The sequence below is a fragment of the Neolamprologus brichardi genome, chromosome 7, assembly GCF_056152115.1.
Source record: "Neolamprologus brichardi isolate AB-2024 chromosome 7, ASM5615211v1, whole genome shotgun sequence".
NCBI classification, from domain to species: Eukaryota; Metazoa; Chordata; class Actinopteri; order Cichliformes; family Cichlidae; genus Neolamprologus; species Neolamprologus brichardi.
In genome coordinates this window covers 25,751,494-25,771,201 of record NC_142110.1, presented here as the reverse complement: position 1 = coordinate 25,771,201, position 19,708 = coordinate 25,751,494, and the positions used below count along the sequence as shown (strand labels likewise).

At 39.9% G+C, this 19,708-nt stretch overlaps 1 protein-coding gene across 3 annotated transcripts in view; it reads left to right on the top strand.

Moving 5' to 3' along the window:
- Positions 1-19,708, top strand: part of bcar1 (BCAR1 scaffold protein, Cas family member) — a 46,932-nt gene that overhangs the window by 19,562 nt on the left and 7,662 nt on the right. For 2 of the 3 annotated variants that reach the window (XM_006782270.3, XM_006782271.3), the window contains exons 2-5: positions 9,480-10,187; positions 16,600-16,749; positions 17,468-17,563; positions 19,276-19,650. In XM_006782270.3, the coding sequence (XP_006782333.1) occupies positions 9,480-10,187; positions 16,600-16,749; positions 17,468-17,563; positions 19,276-19,650 (1,329 nt within the window). Of the gene's footprint in view, positions 1-920; positions 1,063-9,479; positions 10,188-16,599; positions 16,750-17,467; positions 17,564-19,275; positions 19,651-19,708 lie in introns of those variants that run through there. The other variant, XM_087843369.1, reaches the window with a different exon arrangement.

Genomic DNA, 19,708 nt, shown 5'->3' with positions numbered 1-19,708 from the left:
CATTCTTCACTTGCTAAAGCAGAAGCCTGCTCTAGAGAGCAGCCGGGGCTGCTTGGAAATCCACCTTTTGTTGTACTCAGACTGAATAGATTATTAAATTGGCATATTTAAGGGCACACCCCAGAAATCAAAAGATTTACTGAGGACTTCTGTTGAGATTTGAATAATATATTTTGAATCTTATTTGCTGAGTATATTATTTTAGGTATAAGAGAGGCCCAACTTTTTTGGCCGTAAAGAAGCCAAAAGAACTGGGATATAATACTTCCCAAAAATGTCATTTACACGACACGGATGATTGTGAGGCTTAACAGAGGTCTCCCAGAAACACTAGAAACATCATGCTCCTGTTTTCACAGGGTTAATTGATCTCAGTGCATAAAATCAGTGGAGAGTTCCTTTTTACGCAGTATCCTTTTTTTTTTTAAGCATCCTTCTTTTCAGATTCTTTAATCTTTAGTGTTTAGTGATAAGCACAGCTGGTTAATTAAACTTATTCAATGTCAAAAATAAGAGAATTTGGCGTTTACTCCAAAAAACATATTTGGCACATCGAACACTACGGCTCCTCACTAAAATGAAATAATATACAGTTTAACACATTACTGCAAGAGGAGTAATTCACAGCTTTATGGCAGATGACTCAAATATAGAGCCTTTTCCTTTTGTTTTGGGGCTGTGCACACGTTGCAAACATCACTGCCCTGCAAGACACACTTTCCAGCTTCATCTAGATGCTCAGCTGGCTGGTGGGGTATTTTTTTCTGCTGGTACAAATCAGCCGTGTACGCACAACTATTTCTCAATAATAGTTTGACATGCCAAGACAGGAAAGAAGGAATGGGGGAGGGAAGGCCAGACTGACGGTGGAAGAGAGGAAGGAAAGAAGCAGATGTTTGGAGCGAGAGATAGACGGGCAGAAAGAGAGACAGCAAGAGGAAGCCGTGTGGGAGAAGAGAGAAACGGTCAAAGAAAGGAAAATAGGACTGCTCTGCTGTTTTTTGTTGCTTTGTCAACTTCAGGATGAAATGCAGTGTGGCTGCTGTGCCGCGGGAATGTGAGGTAACAGAGGAGTTGTGTGTTTGTATGTGGAGGCTGTGGAATGCTGTCTTAAGTGGGACTCTGTGCGTGAGTTTGTGTCGGGGGCGGGGAGAGGGGGGGTGTAAGGACAGTTTGTTGGCAGGTTCTTGCTTGCTTCACCGATAACAGGCATATACACAAAAAACAAACAAACAAACAAAAAAATCCCAAATGTGCTTTGGCTATAGAACCACACACAAAACTCACCAAAGTCAAAACACAGTTAGTGGAGTTTGCATAGTTAACAGTGGATTGTCCTTCCATGACCCTCATGCATTGCAGTACCATCACTGTCACTTACCACATACATGCCTGTGTCATTTCTTTAAGATTTAAAAAAGTTCTAATTTGCTAGTTGTTTGGTCAGGACAGCATAAGGCAGATGCAGCCAAAAGGACTAATTTATAAAGGACTTATAAATTAGTGAAAGGACAGTGGTGCAATGATCCCCATAGGCTGCACAGGGCAGCAGTGGGAAGGAAATACTTCATATAAAAGAGACACTTAGCACAAGCAGGGGAGGAGGGGCAGCTGCCTGTGAGCACCTGGGCTGTGAGGGCAAACAGAAAGACAGAAAAGGGAGTAGAAAGATAGAAAATGTCAACCACGACTAAACAAGGCACAGTTCAATTCAGTTTCCTTTTTATAGCGCCAAATCACAACAGCAGTTGCCTCAGAGAACTTATTATTACAATAATACAGAGAAGCACTTTGGTGACAGTGGGAAGGAAAAAAATCCCCTTCAACCGGAAGAAACCTCCAGCCGAGTCAGGCTCAGGGAGGGGGCGGCCATTTGCCTCGGCCGGTTGGTGGTGAGGTGAGGGAGACAAAATATGTGCTGTCGAAGAGAGCCAGTGAGTAATAACTAACAGTTAAATGTATAAACACATGGTGAGTGAAAAGGGGTGAGAAAATGAGAAACACTCGGTGCAACATAGGAAGCCCCCAGCAGCCTAAGTCTATTGCAGCTTAACTAAGGGAGGATTCAGGGTCACCTAATCCAGCTCTAACTATATGCTTTATCAAAAAGGAGAGTCTTATCCCTTATCTTTAAGTAAGTAAGGGAGTCAATGAAGAGAAGACAATATAGGAGAAATCTGTTCTCTCTTTCTAGTCCCTGTCAGTTCTCTTGCTGCAGGATTTTAGATCAACTGAAGGCTTTTCAGGGAGTTTTTAGGATGATGAATTACAGTAGTCCAGCCTAGAAGTAATAAATGCATGAACTAGTTTTTCAGTATCACTCTGAGACAGGATGTTTTTAATTTTAGAAATGTTACACAAATGGAAAAAAGCAGTTCTACATATTTTTTTAATATGCATATTTAAGGACATATCCTTGTCAAGAACGACTCCCAGTTTTCCTCACAGCGTTACTGGAGGCGAAGGTTATGCCATCCAGAGTAAGAATCTGGTTAGATACCATGTTTCTAAGATTTTCAGGGCCGAGTACAATAACTTCAATTATACTTGAATTTAGAAACAGAAAGTTAAAAAGTTAGAGGTCATCCAGGTCTTTGTGTCTTTAAAACATCCCTGCAGTTGAACTAATTGCTGAGTGTTATCTGGCTTCATGGATATACACAGTGGGTCATCTTTATAACAGTGAAAATCTATGCTATGCCTAAACCGAATTAGTCCTAGAACTGAACCCTGTAGAACTCCATAATTAAACTTCATGCGTGAAGAGGACTCTCCATTTGCACAAACAAATTGGAGTCTGTTAGATAGGATTCAATCCACTGCAGTGCAGTAGCTTTAATACTTACAGCACACTGTGATAAAATATGTGGTCAATGGTATCAAATGCTGCACTGAGGTCTAGCAGGACAAGCACAGAGATGAGTCACTGTCAGAGGCCATTAGAAGATCATTTGTAACCTTCACTAAAGCTGTTTCTGTGCTGTGATGAGCTCTGAAACCTGACTGAAACTCTTCAAATAAGCCATTCCTCTGCAGATGATCAGTTAGCTGTTTGACAACTACTCTTTCAAGGATTGTTGAGATGACAGAAAGGTTGGAGATTGGCCTATAATTAGCTAAGACAGCTGGGTTAAATGGCTTTTTAAGTAACTGTTGAACTACTGCCAGCTTGAAGGCCTATGGTGTGGAAAAATTGAAGGTAGTTGTACATAATGGTATGTCTGTGAGATGGTTATGAGTAATTTTTTCTCTGATGCTTAAATTTTAATTGGTAATAAATAAATGAAATTTTTACTAGTTAAGGTCAAATGGAATGTTTCACTCAACTCAGCTCAGACTTTTCGTCAGCCTGTGCTGAAGAGAAACGGAGGGTTTCTGGGGAGAAAACAGGAAGGTTAATAGCATTAACTCGCCTTGCTGAGCCTCAGACAAAACTTGTTTTACCTTTCAGTGTAGTGGCTAGCACTGTTTGCTCACAGCAAAAAAGTCCAGGTTTCGAATCCACAATGTGCCCGAACCTTTCTGTGTGGAGTTTGCATGTTCTCCCTGTGTCCATGTCCCCACTCTCACCTTATGGGACTGACTCCAGCCTTCCTGCGACCATGAATAACCATGAATTCGATAAATGGGTGAAAATGGATGGATGAATAATACTGTAGGTAATTTATTTGCCAAGGCTGCAGTTCTTCTGGAACCGCATGCCCACAAATGTTCCAGTTCATCCTTAAGAATAACAAGCACCCAAAAAGCTAATGTAGCTGTCATGGAAGCTCAGCTCTGACCTGTTGATAAGAAAAGAGTCAAAGTAAGAGTCGGCTATACAAGTACTTTGCATTTGAGGTGAAAGATCAGGCTGATAGAGTTGGGTCTGCGATTTGTTTGACACAGACAGTTTTTGTAGTTTTGCCTCTGTACACCCACACGGTGGATTTGCAGTTAGTCAATATGTGACTGAAGTGCAGACTTTCAACTATAATCCAAATGGTTTGACAAAATGTTTTCATTGACTACTCAGGAACTGAAGCTAGTTATATACGCAGTGGCTCTAAATTAACTGGACTTGCCTGACAAGCAGTTTTATGGCTGTGTGAGGCCAGTTTTCTTCTTATTTCATGTCAAATGAAGCCGTGATATCTGAAGCTGATTTGCTATAAGAGCGAGAAAAGCAATCTTATTCTTTTTAAGAATCTGCATAAACACCTGGCTCTGTTAACCCTTCTATATGTGGAAAGCACAAGATGATCAACAAAGCTAAGATTCCTGAAAAGCATCTAATCATTATTGTCAGACTAATCCAAAACGAATCCCTTTAACCAGCTGACCTGCCAATGGGACACAATGTTATTCAGCAATTTAGTGAAGAACTTCACTAAAGAACTTTGGGTTCTTTAGTGAAGAACCCAAATTTGTATTTCCATTAAGTGCTATCCTTGTTCATGTTCACATTTAAATCACTACAAACAAACAAACAAACAAAAACTACGATCAAATTTGAAATGAAACCAAAACACACTGAAGGGTAAAATCCAAGTAACATTCCCGCTCCTATTCTCTTCTGTCAGGTGGGGTCATGTACAGAGACAAACTTGCAAATGTTTTACCACCATCTTTACACACGCACATACAAACACAAAACAAAGACACACAAAACACAAAAGAAACAAAAGAAAGACTCAGGCTAATAAATGGTCTCTAGAAACGAACTAAATGTTAGTTACATTTTTGGGAAGTCCTCTGTAAATCCTTCGATTTCTGGGGTGTGCCCTTAAATATGCCAATTTAATACATATGTTTCCTAGCCTCGGAGCCTAATCTTAAACATCATAACTAACATACTATATTTCTCATCTCATCTCTCAGATTACCACGTAGAGTTTGTGGCTTTCTAGAAATGCTCTTTTGTGTGTCGAGGACAGGTCAGGTCTTGTGTTTTTTGTTTTGTACATACTGTGTGTGTGTGTGTGTGTGTGTGTGTGTGTGTGTGTGTGTGTGTGTGTGTGTGTGTGTGTGTGTGTGTGTGTGTGTGTGTGTGTGTGTGTGTGTGTGTGTCAGAGGAGCCATTACTTAAAAAGACACATGAAAACGTAGCAATGAAAAGTCATGAGTGTTTGTTTTTGTGGCTGTTCTCAGTACAAATGTATCTGTAGCCATTTTTTCTTTGGGGAGATGAAGATTCAAATCAAACATACTATTTACTAAGATTTGAAGCTAACGATTTATAGCTGTTTGTGTCAGTATTTAACACAGAAAAAGAAGCAAGTCTTAACTTGGATGCAATGGTTAGAACTACCACGTAATGACTGAGGGGGAGGGCGCATAGCTCTGAGCGCAGTACTGTGAGGGAGTAAGGGCACACTGTGTAGTACAATTAAATCAAGCTCTTGGTGTGGTTGGTTTGTGCAGATGTGAATATGGCATGTGTAGTGATCCAGAGTACACAAACAAGAACAACTGATCTGCTTTATAGAACTTGAGCTGCCCAGACAAATACAGATGTTAGGGCTAAATCCTCCATGTCACTAAAAGGTAAATGGTCTGTATCAGTAGTCCAGAACAAAGCACGCTCTCCTATATTTACTTGATGTTGTTGTTGATTTTGCTAAACACACATCTGGCCAATAGACTGAAAGTTCTCATGTAGATTGTACTCATGCATTTTAATATATATTCTTCTAGACTGTATATATCTCTTCTGTTTGCTATTTATTCCTGGTAAATAGCAAACATAGCAAACATATATCTCTATACTGTTTACATTTTATACTCATAGTATATATATTTTTTTTTCTTTTACTCCTGCACAGTTGGCGTCGAGCACCCATTATTTACATGTACAAGGACTATAAAGGGCTATTTTATTCTATATTCTATTAATAGAGAGCCAATGTTGTAACTTTAACTTTCACATTCGTAAGCAAAAACAAAACAAAAATAATGACATTACTTCACCTAGCTCTCACCTATCCTGAGTCAGAAAAGGGTTTGAGAGTTTTTTCTCAGTTAGCTGGACATTGTTGACCTTTTGCTGCTGGGCTTTATCCCCTGCTGTCTGGATAATGTGATTAGTTCCCACTGTGTTCTCATTTCTCCACACTCACAGACTGCCCTGCAGAGTGCATGTACAAGTGTCTGCTTGATAGCTTTCTCACAGTTATTAGCAGACAAGGGTGTTCGAGGCTGTACAAAATGTAATTAAGCACTAAAGTGTAACTGTCAGAAGGTAGTTCTCTTCATTCTGACCATGCTTCACTCCGGCCAGTGTTTGAGTGCTTCACCCTTTTCCTTTTTTTGCAAAGACCTGGTGGTTACCCCTGCTGATCAAGCTAAGCCGGCAGCATTCAGAATACTTGTGGCGTGTCATTGCTGCTGGGCGACGCACTGTTGCGTTACTGTTATGCATACAGGTTTATCTCCCAATCGTGTGTGCAAAATGCAAAATGGAAACCATGATGGTATAATGGTTTCCATTTTGGGTGTAGAAGACAACGGACTCATATATTCAATTTCCCGTCTCTGTGTACAAAACAGTTAGGTTGATAAGTATTGGGGACGATGACACAATTTTTGTAATTTTATCTCTATGTGAATTTTCCATCTCTAGGACTAATAGAGGCTGTCTTATCTTATCGTATCTCATCGTATCTCATCGTATCTCATCTCATCTCATCTCATCTCATCTCAGCTCAGCTCATCTTATCTTATCTTATCTTATCTTATCTTATCTTATCTTATCTTATCTTATCTTATCTTATCTTATCTTATCTTAGCTTAGCTTAGCTTAGCTTAGCTTAGCTTAGCTTAGCTTAGCTTAGCTTATAAACAAAACTGGATTTGAAATCAAGCAATCATGATGTCATTAACATGCAGAGTTTTGTCTTTAATTCAAGTGGTTTAACAAAGTTTTTCATTCAATTTTGGGAGTTAGAAACATTTTTATACGTAGTGCCTACTTTCATTGACCTGCAGTTTCATGACCAGGTGAGGCCTGTTTGTAACATGACAGATTAAGCAGATGAATGATCTGGAGTTGATTTGAAGTTTTGATCTTGATGCAAGCGGCAACTGAAAAACTAGTAGCTAGTGGCCAAGTTATCAATCCTTGTACATTCTTGCATTCTTAAAAAGTAGGAATGTACTGCTGGTGGTCTGGATGATCCATACCTAAAGCATCACACAGAGGAGAAATCGCTTAAGACTGGATCTCAATGAATGAAATATTCAAATCTTAGTAATTGTTGAGAATAAAATGATTTAAGAACAAAGGACTGATCAGGTGGTACTGTGGGGCAGAGCTGTGGCCAAGCTGAGTTACCAGTTTAATGGTGACCCAGTGAATTCAGTGAATGAATCTAAGCATCATCAGCTTAAATGCAAAGTCACGCACACCCCCAGTCTTATAAATACAAACACTGTACAGTGAATCAAAGATGAGAATGCCTTAAAACATACAGGATATCACTTCTCCAATGAATAAAATAACTGTAGTCAACAAGCTCTCTTGAAGTATTGAACTGTTAAATTCGGCAAATTGAACACAAGAGTCCTGCTCTGTCAGAGTTGTGAGAATTGAACCCTAGACTATCCAGTGTCACACAGTTATGCTGTTCAGTTAATCAGAGTGCATCATTCTTTAAAGTGAACCTCCAACAGCCACGTCAAGGAGCAACAGCGATGGGGCAGTTTGAAATAAGAACACAAATAATGTCATAATATCTTTGAGGAAAGAGCGGGTTAATAAAACAATTAATCGTCTTTGTATCACAGCAGTCATGTAGGTTAGTGCAGTTTAAAGTCCTTCACGGGTGATCGGCAAGCCGATGATAAACCGGCACAAAACGTAATAAAATATTAAGCACGACAGAAGAGCAGGAGGTAGAGGATTGATGCCTGCAGTGCTGGTGACCAGTGCATGATGTAGCCTGCCTCCCATTATATGACAACTGGGATAGGCTCCCACATATCCCAGAACTGGATAAGTACTAATAATTAAATCCACAAGTAAAATATATTGAAAAGAGAAAAAAAAATCATTAGATTTCAAGTGTGTCAAGTGTGTTTCTCTGTTATTAAGAGCCTCATCTAAGGCACTGAGTACACGTCCAATGCAGGAGAATGAAGGTCCAACCATAAATCCGACTGCCAGCGACATGGCCTCATTTAAACACACACTGTTATGTGGTCAGGGTAGACTGTGTGTGTGTGTGGTTGGCCTTCAGCCAGCACAGGTTGTTTCAGTGTATGATAGCTGGGGTGGGACTCAGACAGAGGGAGGAGGAGCGGGTCGACGTCAGACTGAACGACAAACATTGGTTTCAAAGGGGGAGGTGTTTCTGTTTGCACACTGACTGTTCTCACAATTGCGTGTGTGTGTGTGTGTGTGTGTGTGTGTGTGTGTCTGTATTGCTGTGTTAGTAGCATTCAGTCAAAATGGATTTTGAAATGTATGATTGGAAGCTTAAAAAAATGTAAACTACTCAGATATAATCATTTATTAAAGTCAAGGTCCACTCTCAGATGATTACTTTATTGTTATGTTTATTATTATTGTTGCTGTTGTTTATGCTTTACCACTTGCTTTGCTGTGAGTTCATAGTTGAAGACACGCAGTGACATCTGTATGTCTGCGTCTCTGATCAAGTGTGTGCAGTGGGAGACTTTACAGGCAGGCTGCTCACACACTTAGAAGTTAGGAGTGGTACTTGTGTTTCTTTGCCTTTTTTTCCATTATTTTTCTTTAATTTAATTGGGTAAGCAAGACTTCTCATACCTAGACCCAGCATATATGTGAAGTTGATTTGGTTCACTAAATATTGCGAGATCTGCCTTTAAAATCCCAACTGCAGGTTGGGTCCACAGAAGCTATTTAAGTGGTTTATGGCTTTATGTGGGTTTGTCCTGATTAAACAACAGATTTTATTTCTGATCAAAGAGTAACAACACTTCCACTTTCTTTGGCCTCACTGGCTTCATGGTAAACCAAATGCAAAATAAATTACAGTATGGCTAAGTGCTGTATGGTGAACTAGCCATAGCACATCAGTTGTAGAACTGTCTGATCTATATACCAATACAAAACATTGTTAAATAGAATAAACCTTTTTTGCATCAATAGTTAAAAATCCCTTAAAATTTATGGCTCTGCTCCACTTGTTACTGCTAAACCAACTCTTAGAACTGTTTTTAGGTGTTATTAGGTTTACATGTATTTGCTGAATTGAAATTATGACTGTGCTGTTTATGTGAACTACCTGAGCAAGTGCTAAATAACATGAATGAAACTGATGAGGAGATGGTGTACACATCCCTGAAACACTGTAACTGTGAAGAACATAGACTTTCAATAGACACTTCTGTGTTTTATATCCCTGATGTTGGTAACATCAGGGATATAAATTTCTTACAGTCCTGCTTTCAGGACAATAGATTTTCCCATGGCTGTATCTAAAGTAGACTTTATTTTATGTTTCCCTTTTCTCCAGAACATTTTGGCCAAGGCGTTGTATGACAATGTGGCAGAGTCTCCGGATGAGCTCTCTTTCCGCAAGGGCGACATTATGACAGTCTTGGAGCGTGACACACAGGGATTGGATGGCTGGTGGCTCTGCTCACTCCACGGCCGCCAAGGCATTGTCCCTGGCAACCGTCTCAAGATCCTGGTTGGCATGTACGACAGTAAACAGCAGGCCATCCCTTCCACACCAGATCCAGCTGTTTCCTGTCCCACCTCGCAAGTCCAGAGACCCCTCCACCCTCCGAGTGCATATCCCAAACCGACACCTCCCCTGTCATCCATTGCCTCAATGTCTTCCTCCGGGTTTGCAAACAAGACCCTCCCTTCTACTCAGTACACATCCATGCACTCAGCCTACTCCACCCCTAGCCCTGCACAACCCAACCCTGACTCTGTCTACATGATGCCCCCCTCACACAGTCCCAAACCAAGCCCCCAAAGTGTGTACCAAGTTCCCTCCGGTCCAAGTGGAACTTCTACACAAGCCCAGCCAGGACCACCCAGCAAGGCCTCAGCTCAAGGTCAGAGACAGGCTGGTAAAGAGATCTATCAGGTGCCACCTTCTGTAGGTCCAGCACCAGGTCAGGCAACAGCTCCAGCCGGCCAGGATGTGTATCAGGTGCCTCCCTCCCTGGATAGAAGGAACTGGGATAGCAGCAACAAGCCACTTGGCAAGGTAAGGATGGACAAATAAGTTAAATATTAAATATATTAAATATCACTGACTTGAGTTCTGCATGTTTTATATGAACCACAAACAGTTAAAGATTCTGCTGTCGACACTGTCTGTACAGGTGTGCCTACATTTGTGCCAAACCAAAAAGATTCTTCTTCTTCTTCTGTGCTCTGCAATAAGGTTTGCTAACTGTGTGGTCCATCTGACTGTTTAGTGGAGGTTGTTTAGTATGCTTGGGCTGATCAGACCAATTTAGTAAACTGAATGAGAATATAAGCTTTACACCTATGATGTGTAACGGTGATGCAGTGACACTACTGACTGGCAAAATCGTCTGCGTCTCCTCAACTTGAATTGCAGTTAGGTGGTTAGGAAGTTGCACAGAGTCAAATCTGGTGACTGAGGCTGTGGCCTGAAAACCTGAATACACTATGAGTGAGCAGAGCAGCTGATGCTTTTTGAATGTTTTTGCTATACTTATCAGGTCATTGCACTGCAACTCATAATTATTTTTGTATTTTCTCAGTCCAAGTTGGAGGCCTATGGTGAAACTGCAGATGGACTCAAGTAGTCAAATGAAACTTCAAATGAGAAATCTAGGTTTATATTCTAAACTAACATGAATGTTGTCTTTATTCTGATGTGATACGAGGAAAACCTGTGTGTGCAGTGTTTTGTACCTGATGCACAGGAACACGTGTTGTCACAGAGTTGAGATCTTAAGGTCTTTCAAAGTTTTTCTTTGGACATTTGCTGCTTTTTTCACTCATTTTAATTGTGGCTTATTGTTAACAGTGACCTATGAATCACCTAAGCAAAAAAAGGCAACTCATCTCACCTCAAGGGATAAACCAGTGTTGCTGGTACAGACAACCAACAGCCAATTTAAATTCTAGCTTTAGGCTCTTTGTTGTTAGCAGTAAAAAGTTGTAATTTGGTTCCATTTTTTTAGTTGAATCTACAAAAAAACACCAAAGGTATGGTTTGTAGTGTTTGCTTTAACATTTTGACAAAGCTAGAAGAGTGAAGAACAAAACGTGAAGTTTCAGACCCTAAAAAACTTTCTACAGCAGACAAACAGTATCTGAAAGTTGTGTTCTTAAGAAGCAGGAAAAATCCAGACACAAGTAAAGGCAAAAGTATTCCAAATTACTCAAGAACTAGTCTTCAGTCACTGGGAACAGGTCAAATGAAGTGATGAATCCAGATTAGAAATTAGATTAGATTAGAAACAAATGTTTCAAATCATAGTCACAATCATTGGAGGTCGTCAGCGGTCCAACCATGAGTGAAACGTGGTGGAAGCTCTGTCCCGGTTTTGTGCTGCCCTTTTAGCGAGTGGTGTGGGACATCTTGTTAAATTTGATGGAATTATGAAAACAGAAAAGTGCGTTTTTATGCAACACGAAGAACCATCTGAAAAGAATCTGATGGGCAGCAGCTTTAATTTTCAGCATGACAATGATCCCAACCACACTGACAATGAAGTAAAATCATTTGGGGAAAAACACCAAAAAAACAAGCAATGAAATTCTATCAGTCATGGATTGGCCTCTCCAGAGTCCGCAGCTCAACATTTTTGAAGCCGTGTGGAATCATCATATCATTGTTACACTTTGATCTAGTACCTCAAAAAATGAAGACTCACTCAGTGTGTGGAGAAGCAGTGAAATAAAATGATTATTAATAATGCAGCTCAGATGTTGTGGTTGGATGACTGTGCATTTTACTGCACCAGCAAATGACAGGCTACTGTTTGTCTACTCTGGGGAGCACCCAGGACAGTGTGCATGCATGCATGCGTGCAAAGGTCCAGCTGCTCCCCTGCTTTTTAACACATGGATTCATCTGTGGTCCTGTGCCTGTCTGTAACTGCTTTATAATTAATGAATATGCAGGACTAAACTGCATTTACCAGGAAAAAAAGCTCTTTGTTCAGTTCAGGGAAATGTTGTACTGTGTTCTTAGTGTCCTACTAAGAGTTCAGTACTTTTCTTCATGAATACACAGTCATAGAAAATCCTCACAAACAGCAGTCTAGGACCCAACAACTTGATATGATCTTTCAGAACAAGGTCAGACAATGCATGATCCACCCAGCAAGTTAATATCAAGTTAATATAAATGACCTTAAATATCAGTGAAGTCAAGTGTTTCAAATAGGTGTACCTAATTAAAGTTTGTGTAGGCTTTAATAACAGAAGCAAGGCATAATATTATATTAATATTATCTACCACACAATTAACCACATTCATTTGTGAAAGATACATATGCCATTATATAAATAATGTCATATTTATATGGGAAATAAAATTGTCTTACACTTTGGTGAACATTTCCAATTTTTCAACTATCTCTTAAACTTTGGTCTTACTGACATTTCAGTGTGCTGTAAGCTTCAAGTGGGATATGTTTGGATCAATAAATCTTTGTCGCTTCGTGCTTTGTTTCCCTTTTATGTTGTCAAGACAGCTGAGACTTTAGTAGTCTTATTTTCTAGTGTGTGTGAAAGCAGACTGAGCTCCTATAACAACTCGATGCTGTAGATTTATGTACAAAACCAGCTCTCAAAATTAGGATTTTGTGAGAGTAAAGCTTTGAATGTGAGCAAACCCCAGAGCCATGTTATGAGCAGTGCATTACTATCCAAAGTTTTGGAATGACACATTCACTTATAGCTGAAATTTTAATATAATGCACACATTTGGCTTTGTAATATAAATAAAATTACAGCAGAAATAGAGACGGACTATAAAGTACAAAAACATTCAAACTTTATAAATTGTTAATAGGTATATGGGAAAGACAGAAGAGTATGGAGACAGCGATCCCCTTCTTTATGGACACGAAAAGTATGGCTATACTATGATTAATATGTGTGGAAGCAGGAAGTGGAAATCTAAGTATATCCTGGATCAAGGCTATCAGTTCTTTCCTGTTCTCTCCCTCTGAATCTCTTTGTACACACAGACCCAGGATATGACTTAAGAGTGTTAGACACTTCAGACATAATAGACTATAACTATTAGAATTAGACCAATACTGAGCTGCTATAAGCAAGGGCTTTGAGTCCTGTGTTGTACTCCAGTCTTGTAGAGGTTTCCAGAGACCCTGGCCCTTTTGCCATCACTCTGCGGTCCATCTCATCTCAACTGGGTTTAGCTCAGGTGACTGTGGAGGCCATCTGGTGCAGCACTCCATCACTCTCCTTCTTGGTCAAATAGCACTCAGACAGCCTGGAGGTGTGTTTGGGGTCATTGTCTAGTTGAAAAATGAATGATGGTCCAACTAAACGTAAACTAGACGGGATGGCATGTTGCTGCAGGATGCTGTGGTGGCCATGTTGGTTCAGTGTGCCTTCAATTTTGAATAAATCCCCAATAGTGTCACCAGCAAAGGTGACAATATAACCTTATTTAAAACAAAAAGAAAAAGAAAATTCCCTATACTTGGAACTGCTGGAGACTGTTGTGTATTTCTAAAGGTGCTCAAAATTTGCCAGTAACAGCCCATCCAATCCACAAATCCACACATGCAGAGAGGTCAAACTACAGATGTCTTTAAACTAAGTTATGTGTTATAATGAGCAATGACACAGGGAAAATGTATTGAACACATGAAGAAACAAAGGTGCAAAAAAGCAGAGAAAGTAATGTCACCCACTGAAATCCATCAGTAGTTAGGAAACAAACCTGCCGTTTAGTGCAAATTAATATCAGCTGGTTCAGTCCCAACTGAAGGCCTATAAAAGGGTGTCTCATTATTACCAAGGTGTTCAACAAGAAAAATGTGCAGAGACGTTCTTGATAAAAAAAAATTCTGCTCTTCAGGCCTTAGTGGCTGACATGTGGCGCATTAATGTGGCATCAAATAGTATTCAAAAAATGTACCAGAAATGATGTCATAAATACTCCATCCAACAATTTAAGACAATGTAACACAAATATCTGAGACAAGTGTCAGATATATATATATACTATTTAATGAGCAGAGTTTTGCATATTGTATTGTGAATCTCTTTTCTAAGACACACAGTAACACAATGGAGAACATGGTGAGAGGCCAGGATAGATTACAGTGTGGAGCAGCTGAACGTGTCCACTAGCTCAAACAGACCACACAGACTTCCATCTGGACCTTGCCCTGTTTTATCCACTACATCTTTTTAGATTCTGCAAAATAAGTGGTCGTATAGATTTGAACATTTTTGATTTGAACAGTTAAAATTGCCCTGTATTTGATGCAGATACCAAGATTTCAGTCTGCTTTTCCTTCTAGCAACACACTGGTTTCTTTTTATGCAGTCTTTGCTCTTCAGCATAAAGCAAAGAGCAGGAAAGAGAGAAAAGGGAAAGAAGGAGAAGAGGAGGGAGGGGCATTGCTCGAGCAAAGGTCATCCGTTGAACAATGATTTCTGGGATGAATCATCTACATGGCACAAAAGCCTAGCTTGTATCACACATTGCCCCCTATGAGTTTATGTCCATTTAGGCATGCAAAAGAATTCCCCTTCACTGAGTCATCATAGCTGAATTTGTGTAAAGGCATTTTATTGTTGGTCAGTGTGATCTGTGATGATGGGGACAGTGATTTAGGTGTCCATGAGGGTTTTAGGACAGCACATCTGAAAGTAGCCACTGAACAATATGAAGGAAACGTGGCAACATGCAGTATATAACTATTGTTCAGGAGTATGTTTAGGGGAAGCTGCCGACCTCTGTTGGTGCAGGATAGATCTGCTGTTAGGTTTACTCCTGTTGACTACATAAGGAAACATCGTTTACAAGTGTAAAGCATCAGTTTTACTGTCAAGCTTCCACAGGGAGTGGACTCAAACAAAGGACCCAGTAACCTTTATTTAGATTTCCTGCTCTGGTCTAAGATATGAATGTCAAGGATAGAAAACAAAGTAAATAATCCAACTCTCCAGAAAGCTCACATCTGTGAGACTTTTGGGAGAGGAATGTTGTCCCATTGTTAACAAGCACCTTAAGTCGACTTTGTTTCCCAAAAGAATTTCAAATTTCTTTCATTTTAAATGAACTTTGGTCCGGAGAAAACAGCAGGGTGTCTGGATCATGTTCACAAATGGCTTCTTCGTCTGCTTTTGTGGATGGCACAGTGAACTGTGTTCACAGGCTATGATTTCTGGAAGTGTTCCTGAGCCCATGCACTGATTTCAGTAACAGGATTATGCTTGTTTTTAATGCACTGCTGTCTGAGGGCATCCGGTATTGATTTTTGACCTTTTTTCCCTTGCACACAAAGATTTGTCCAGATTCCTGGAATCTTTTGATGATGTTATGTATTGTAGACGATGAGATAGTCACTGTGAGGAACATTATTCTGAAACTGTTTTACAATTTATAGATGCAGTTTTTTGCAGATTGGTGAACATCTGCCCAAATTTATTTCTGAGGAACTTTGCATATCTAAGATATTCTTTCATGTTACTGACGTCTTGCTAGTTAGCCTAATTAGTTGCAAAATTTCCCTCCAGCTGCTTCTTTTTAGTGCCAACTATCTTTGCAGCCTTTTGTTGCCTCCATCCCAACTTTTTTTGACATTCTGCTGCCATCAATTCAATTCAGCTAATATTTTTCATGAAATATAAAATGTCGTAGTTTAAATTTTTCGTATGTTTTCTATACTCTGTTGTGAATAAAATATTGGATTTTGGGATTAGCTGATGCTGCTTTCATAGATTTCACACAGGGTCTCAACAGGTTTCAAATGTAGCAGTGTCTGTTACTCAAAGTCAGTGTTCTCTAACCTTGAGTCTGCTACTGCTGTTCTTGAGTGTTTATAGTGGAGTAAATGACATTTTTTGATTCAAAGCTGATGTTTTAACTGTGCCACTTTATTCAGCCGGTATGTGTGGGGCTCGGTTTGTTCTGATATATCCAGGACATGGAAATGTTGTGGAAATGAAGAGGAACGAATGGAGGAGGGAAGGATGAAAGGACAGCAGAACGGTGCTTTTGCTGTGCTATATTGAACAGCTGTTGTGGTTTCCCAGCCTGGCTGGTTGACTCTATAGTCAAACCACATAATACACAGTTTAAACAGGCAAACAATGGGGCACTCCGGTTCCCACGACAACTATGACTGAGCCATTGCACTGTTTTTATTGCCCCGTGTGCATCTGTGTGTCGGCAGCATGTTTTGATGAGACTGAGCACCCTTTAGTGTCTGTTCATTCAGTGTAAAGAAGCAGCAAACAGATAAGGAGTCGATCTTTGTTTGTGCTGAAATATTTTTGTGATATGCATTTAAAGATTTTCATGGTCTGAACTGAATATAAATTATCTCTGGCTGTATTATCAGATTAATGTTTGTCATACAATTACAGCTCTCGGTCATTTTTGACTGACACACCTGCCTCTGTGCTCTCTGTGCTTTTGCATTCAGGTGGTAGTTCCTACCCGTGTTGGACAGGTGTATGTGTACGACGCAGTGAAACCAGACCAGGATGAATACGACGTTCCGCCCAGACTTCAACCTCCAGCTCAGCCAGACATATATGACGTGCCGCCCACCCGGCAGCAATACAGCACACAGGTGAGGCTGCTCATTGTATGTGTGTGTTGTTGTTCTTGCTTACTGGTTATCACACGTTTCCAGGCAATCATCACGGTCCTTCAATTTTGCTTTAATAGGTTATTAAATAGGTCATTAAAGTGGAATTAAACACACACACACACACACACACACACACACACACACACACACACACACACACACACACACACACACTATAAGTCAGTATATAGAAATTCCAATGCACAGAGTTTACTCCTTTATTCCTAGCAGGTCATTATTTTGTTAGCAGTACTACTACAACAGTAATACTGTTGTATTACTCACTGGTTTGGCTGGACATTCATTTGGTTTCCACGGACTCCGTAGTAACTGGTCAAACTCCTGATGGAACTGATGGACATGAGCAAATTCCCGCCCTTAAATGCTCTGCTAGGTCTTTAGCTGCAGCTGTCTTTAATTGCTGTTGTGTGTGGGTCTCTTCATTTTTGTCTTCAGTAACAGAAAAGTTTCTCTGTTTGGCTGAAATGAGGTGACTGACTTTCCATTAATGGATTTCTTTGCCTCAACAAACTCATGAGTAACTTTTTCAGTGGCTTCCTTCACACCACAGCTTCAAACTGCAAACAGTTACATTCTCTTGCTTTGAAATGAGCTCAGCTCAGTCTGCAAGAACTATAAGTAATTATGATGCTATTTATTTATATAATAATTATGTCTGTCGCTTCTAAATGTTTAGGTGTATGACACTCCTCCCATGGTGATGAAGGGTCCCTCTGGTGGTCAAGATATATATGACACCCCTGCAAGCAGTGAGAAGAACCCACAGCAGATGGTAAGGATTTTGATTTGGGAGTTATGTAATATAACCATCTTACTGTATTTCTGTAATTGTTTGATGCTGTGTTTGTGTGTGTGTATGTCATAAGATATGACATAATCTTTGGAAATGTACCCCCATTGCATCGACAGGGAAATAATTTTGGTAGTTTGATAACCTTTAAAACATAATACGGTAAATAACAGATAAAACCTGTAATATTTAAAACATAACCTTTTCAACTCATCTTTTGATGGATATCAAACTGAGTGGCACAGATTTCCCACTAGCAACAAGAGTAACTGATTTTGAGTTACGATTTGTTTAGGAAATGACGTCAGTGTGTCACTGAGTAGGCAAATCAGCAAATGAAAATAGTTCAGTTTTGCTAAAACAGTGATTGATTCTATAAATGTTTTTACGGCACTGGGTTCAGAGAATTCTTTTCTTTTTTAAAAAGAAATTCATAAATTGTTACCAGTGTAACTCATTGTCTTCTGTGTTCTGTTGGCTCTTTGACTCACATTCTCCAAAATGTATTTTAACTGTGCTGACCTTTATTCCATATTGCACCACAGGTAACAATGGAACTAGTTGGTACTAGATTAGTTTGAGGAGTGCGGCTGACATGAGCACACTTGTACCAGAAGCCTTCTTCTGTTCATTTGAAAGTATGCAGAATGCTGTTAATCACAGCATTCTGCATACTTTCCAGCTTGACTGCTCACAGTTTGAAGAGTGTTGCTGTCTGCCCGGGTGCAGCTGTTAGCAGGTGGCTGTGTAAACCTTACAACGAAGAAGCAAAAACAGAGCACCCAAAAACACAGTAATAAAAAAAGTGTGCAAACAAGCATGAGTAGCAATCAAAGGTATCCTGTTAAAACATCTTTAATTTGTTTCTAATATGGAAGCTAATAAAATGTAAATTACCGCCTCCTGACTGAAGAGCTGCATCTCTAAAAGTAAGATGTCAGGGTCATGATGATCATGCGATATTCTCACCACTTTAAATGCTCTTATTATTATCTTATTATTATTATTTCACCCCCATGTCATACTGCGTATGGTTGTGTGTGTGTGTGACAAATAAAATTTGAATTTGAATCTTCACACCAACTGCAGGTCTGCCACTTAACCATGTTTATAGTGGATAAAATTAGTCCTGAGGATGCCAGGATCAGGCCAAATTGTCAGCCATCTGATCTGATCTGATCTAAAACATGAATCCATACATGAAGACGCAGGCCCTGCTGTCAGTAATGGTCTGTTTCTGGGATTACAGGAACATGCAGAAAGCATGGAGGCAGCCTAAACCTGCAGAAGAGCCACGAGAAGCTCTGTGCACGTTCAAAAGACAACTTGTGGATTTTGAAGACTTTAAAGACTCGCTTCAATTATTGATCATATCGATAGAATTTTTTTAAAACTGCAGTTTGTTGAAAGCTATTTGTTAAACATTATTCGCTTCGTTATTTTTTAAAGTACTTTCCTCAAAGTGCCTAAAATGTGTTCATATTACTATATGAAATCATGCACCACGTCGCACATACCATTACACTTGATTAATTAAATCTTTTTAATTAAATCTGTTTAAAAGTGTGATTAACACTAATCAGTGCAAGGAAGAGATAACAGCAGTTTTATGCACACATTATAATAATAAATATGACACTTGTCTTAATGAGATCTTTATAAGATAAAGTTACAAGACTTCTCTGTCTCTTCAGGTTTATGACTTCCCCCCGTCAGTGAGTAAGGATGTCAGTGATGTTCAACCAATCAGAGAGGAGACGTATGATGTGCCACCTCATTTTGCCAAACTAAAGCCCCAAGTCCCCATCACTCCGGGCCCGTACTTACACAACAACCTCAGCAGCAATGATGACGAACCGCCAATTCCAGAGGATGTGTATGATGTCCCGCCTCCAATCCTGACTGATAAGCATTATCATAGGGACAGGAGTGGGGCCAGTCAGGCCCCTCAGCAGATCTATGACATCCCAGCCGTACTGCGTGTTGGCCAGGATGTCTATGACTTCCCCCGGGAACGAGAGGAGACGGGGGAGAGGGCTGAGCAGAACGTCTATGACGTGCCCCCACAGGTATGACAGCTACAGGGCCGGCTTGTTTAATCGCATGAAATCAAGTTTGTGTAAGATG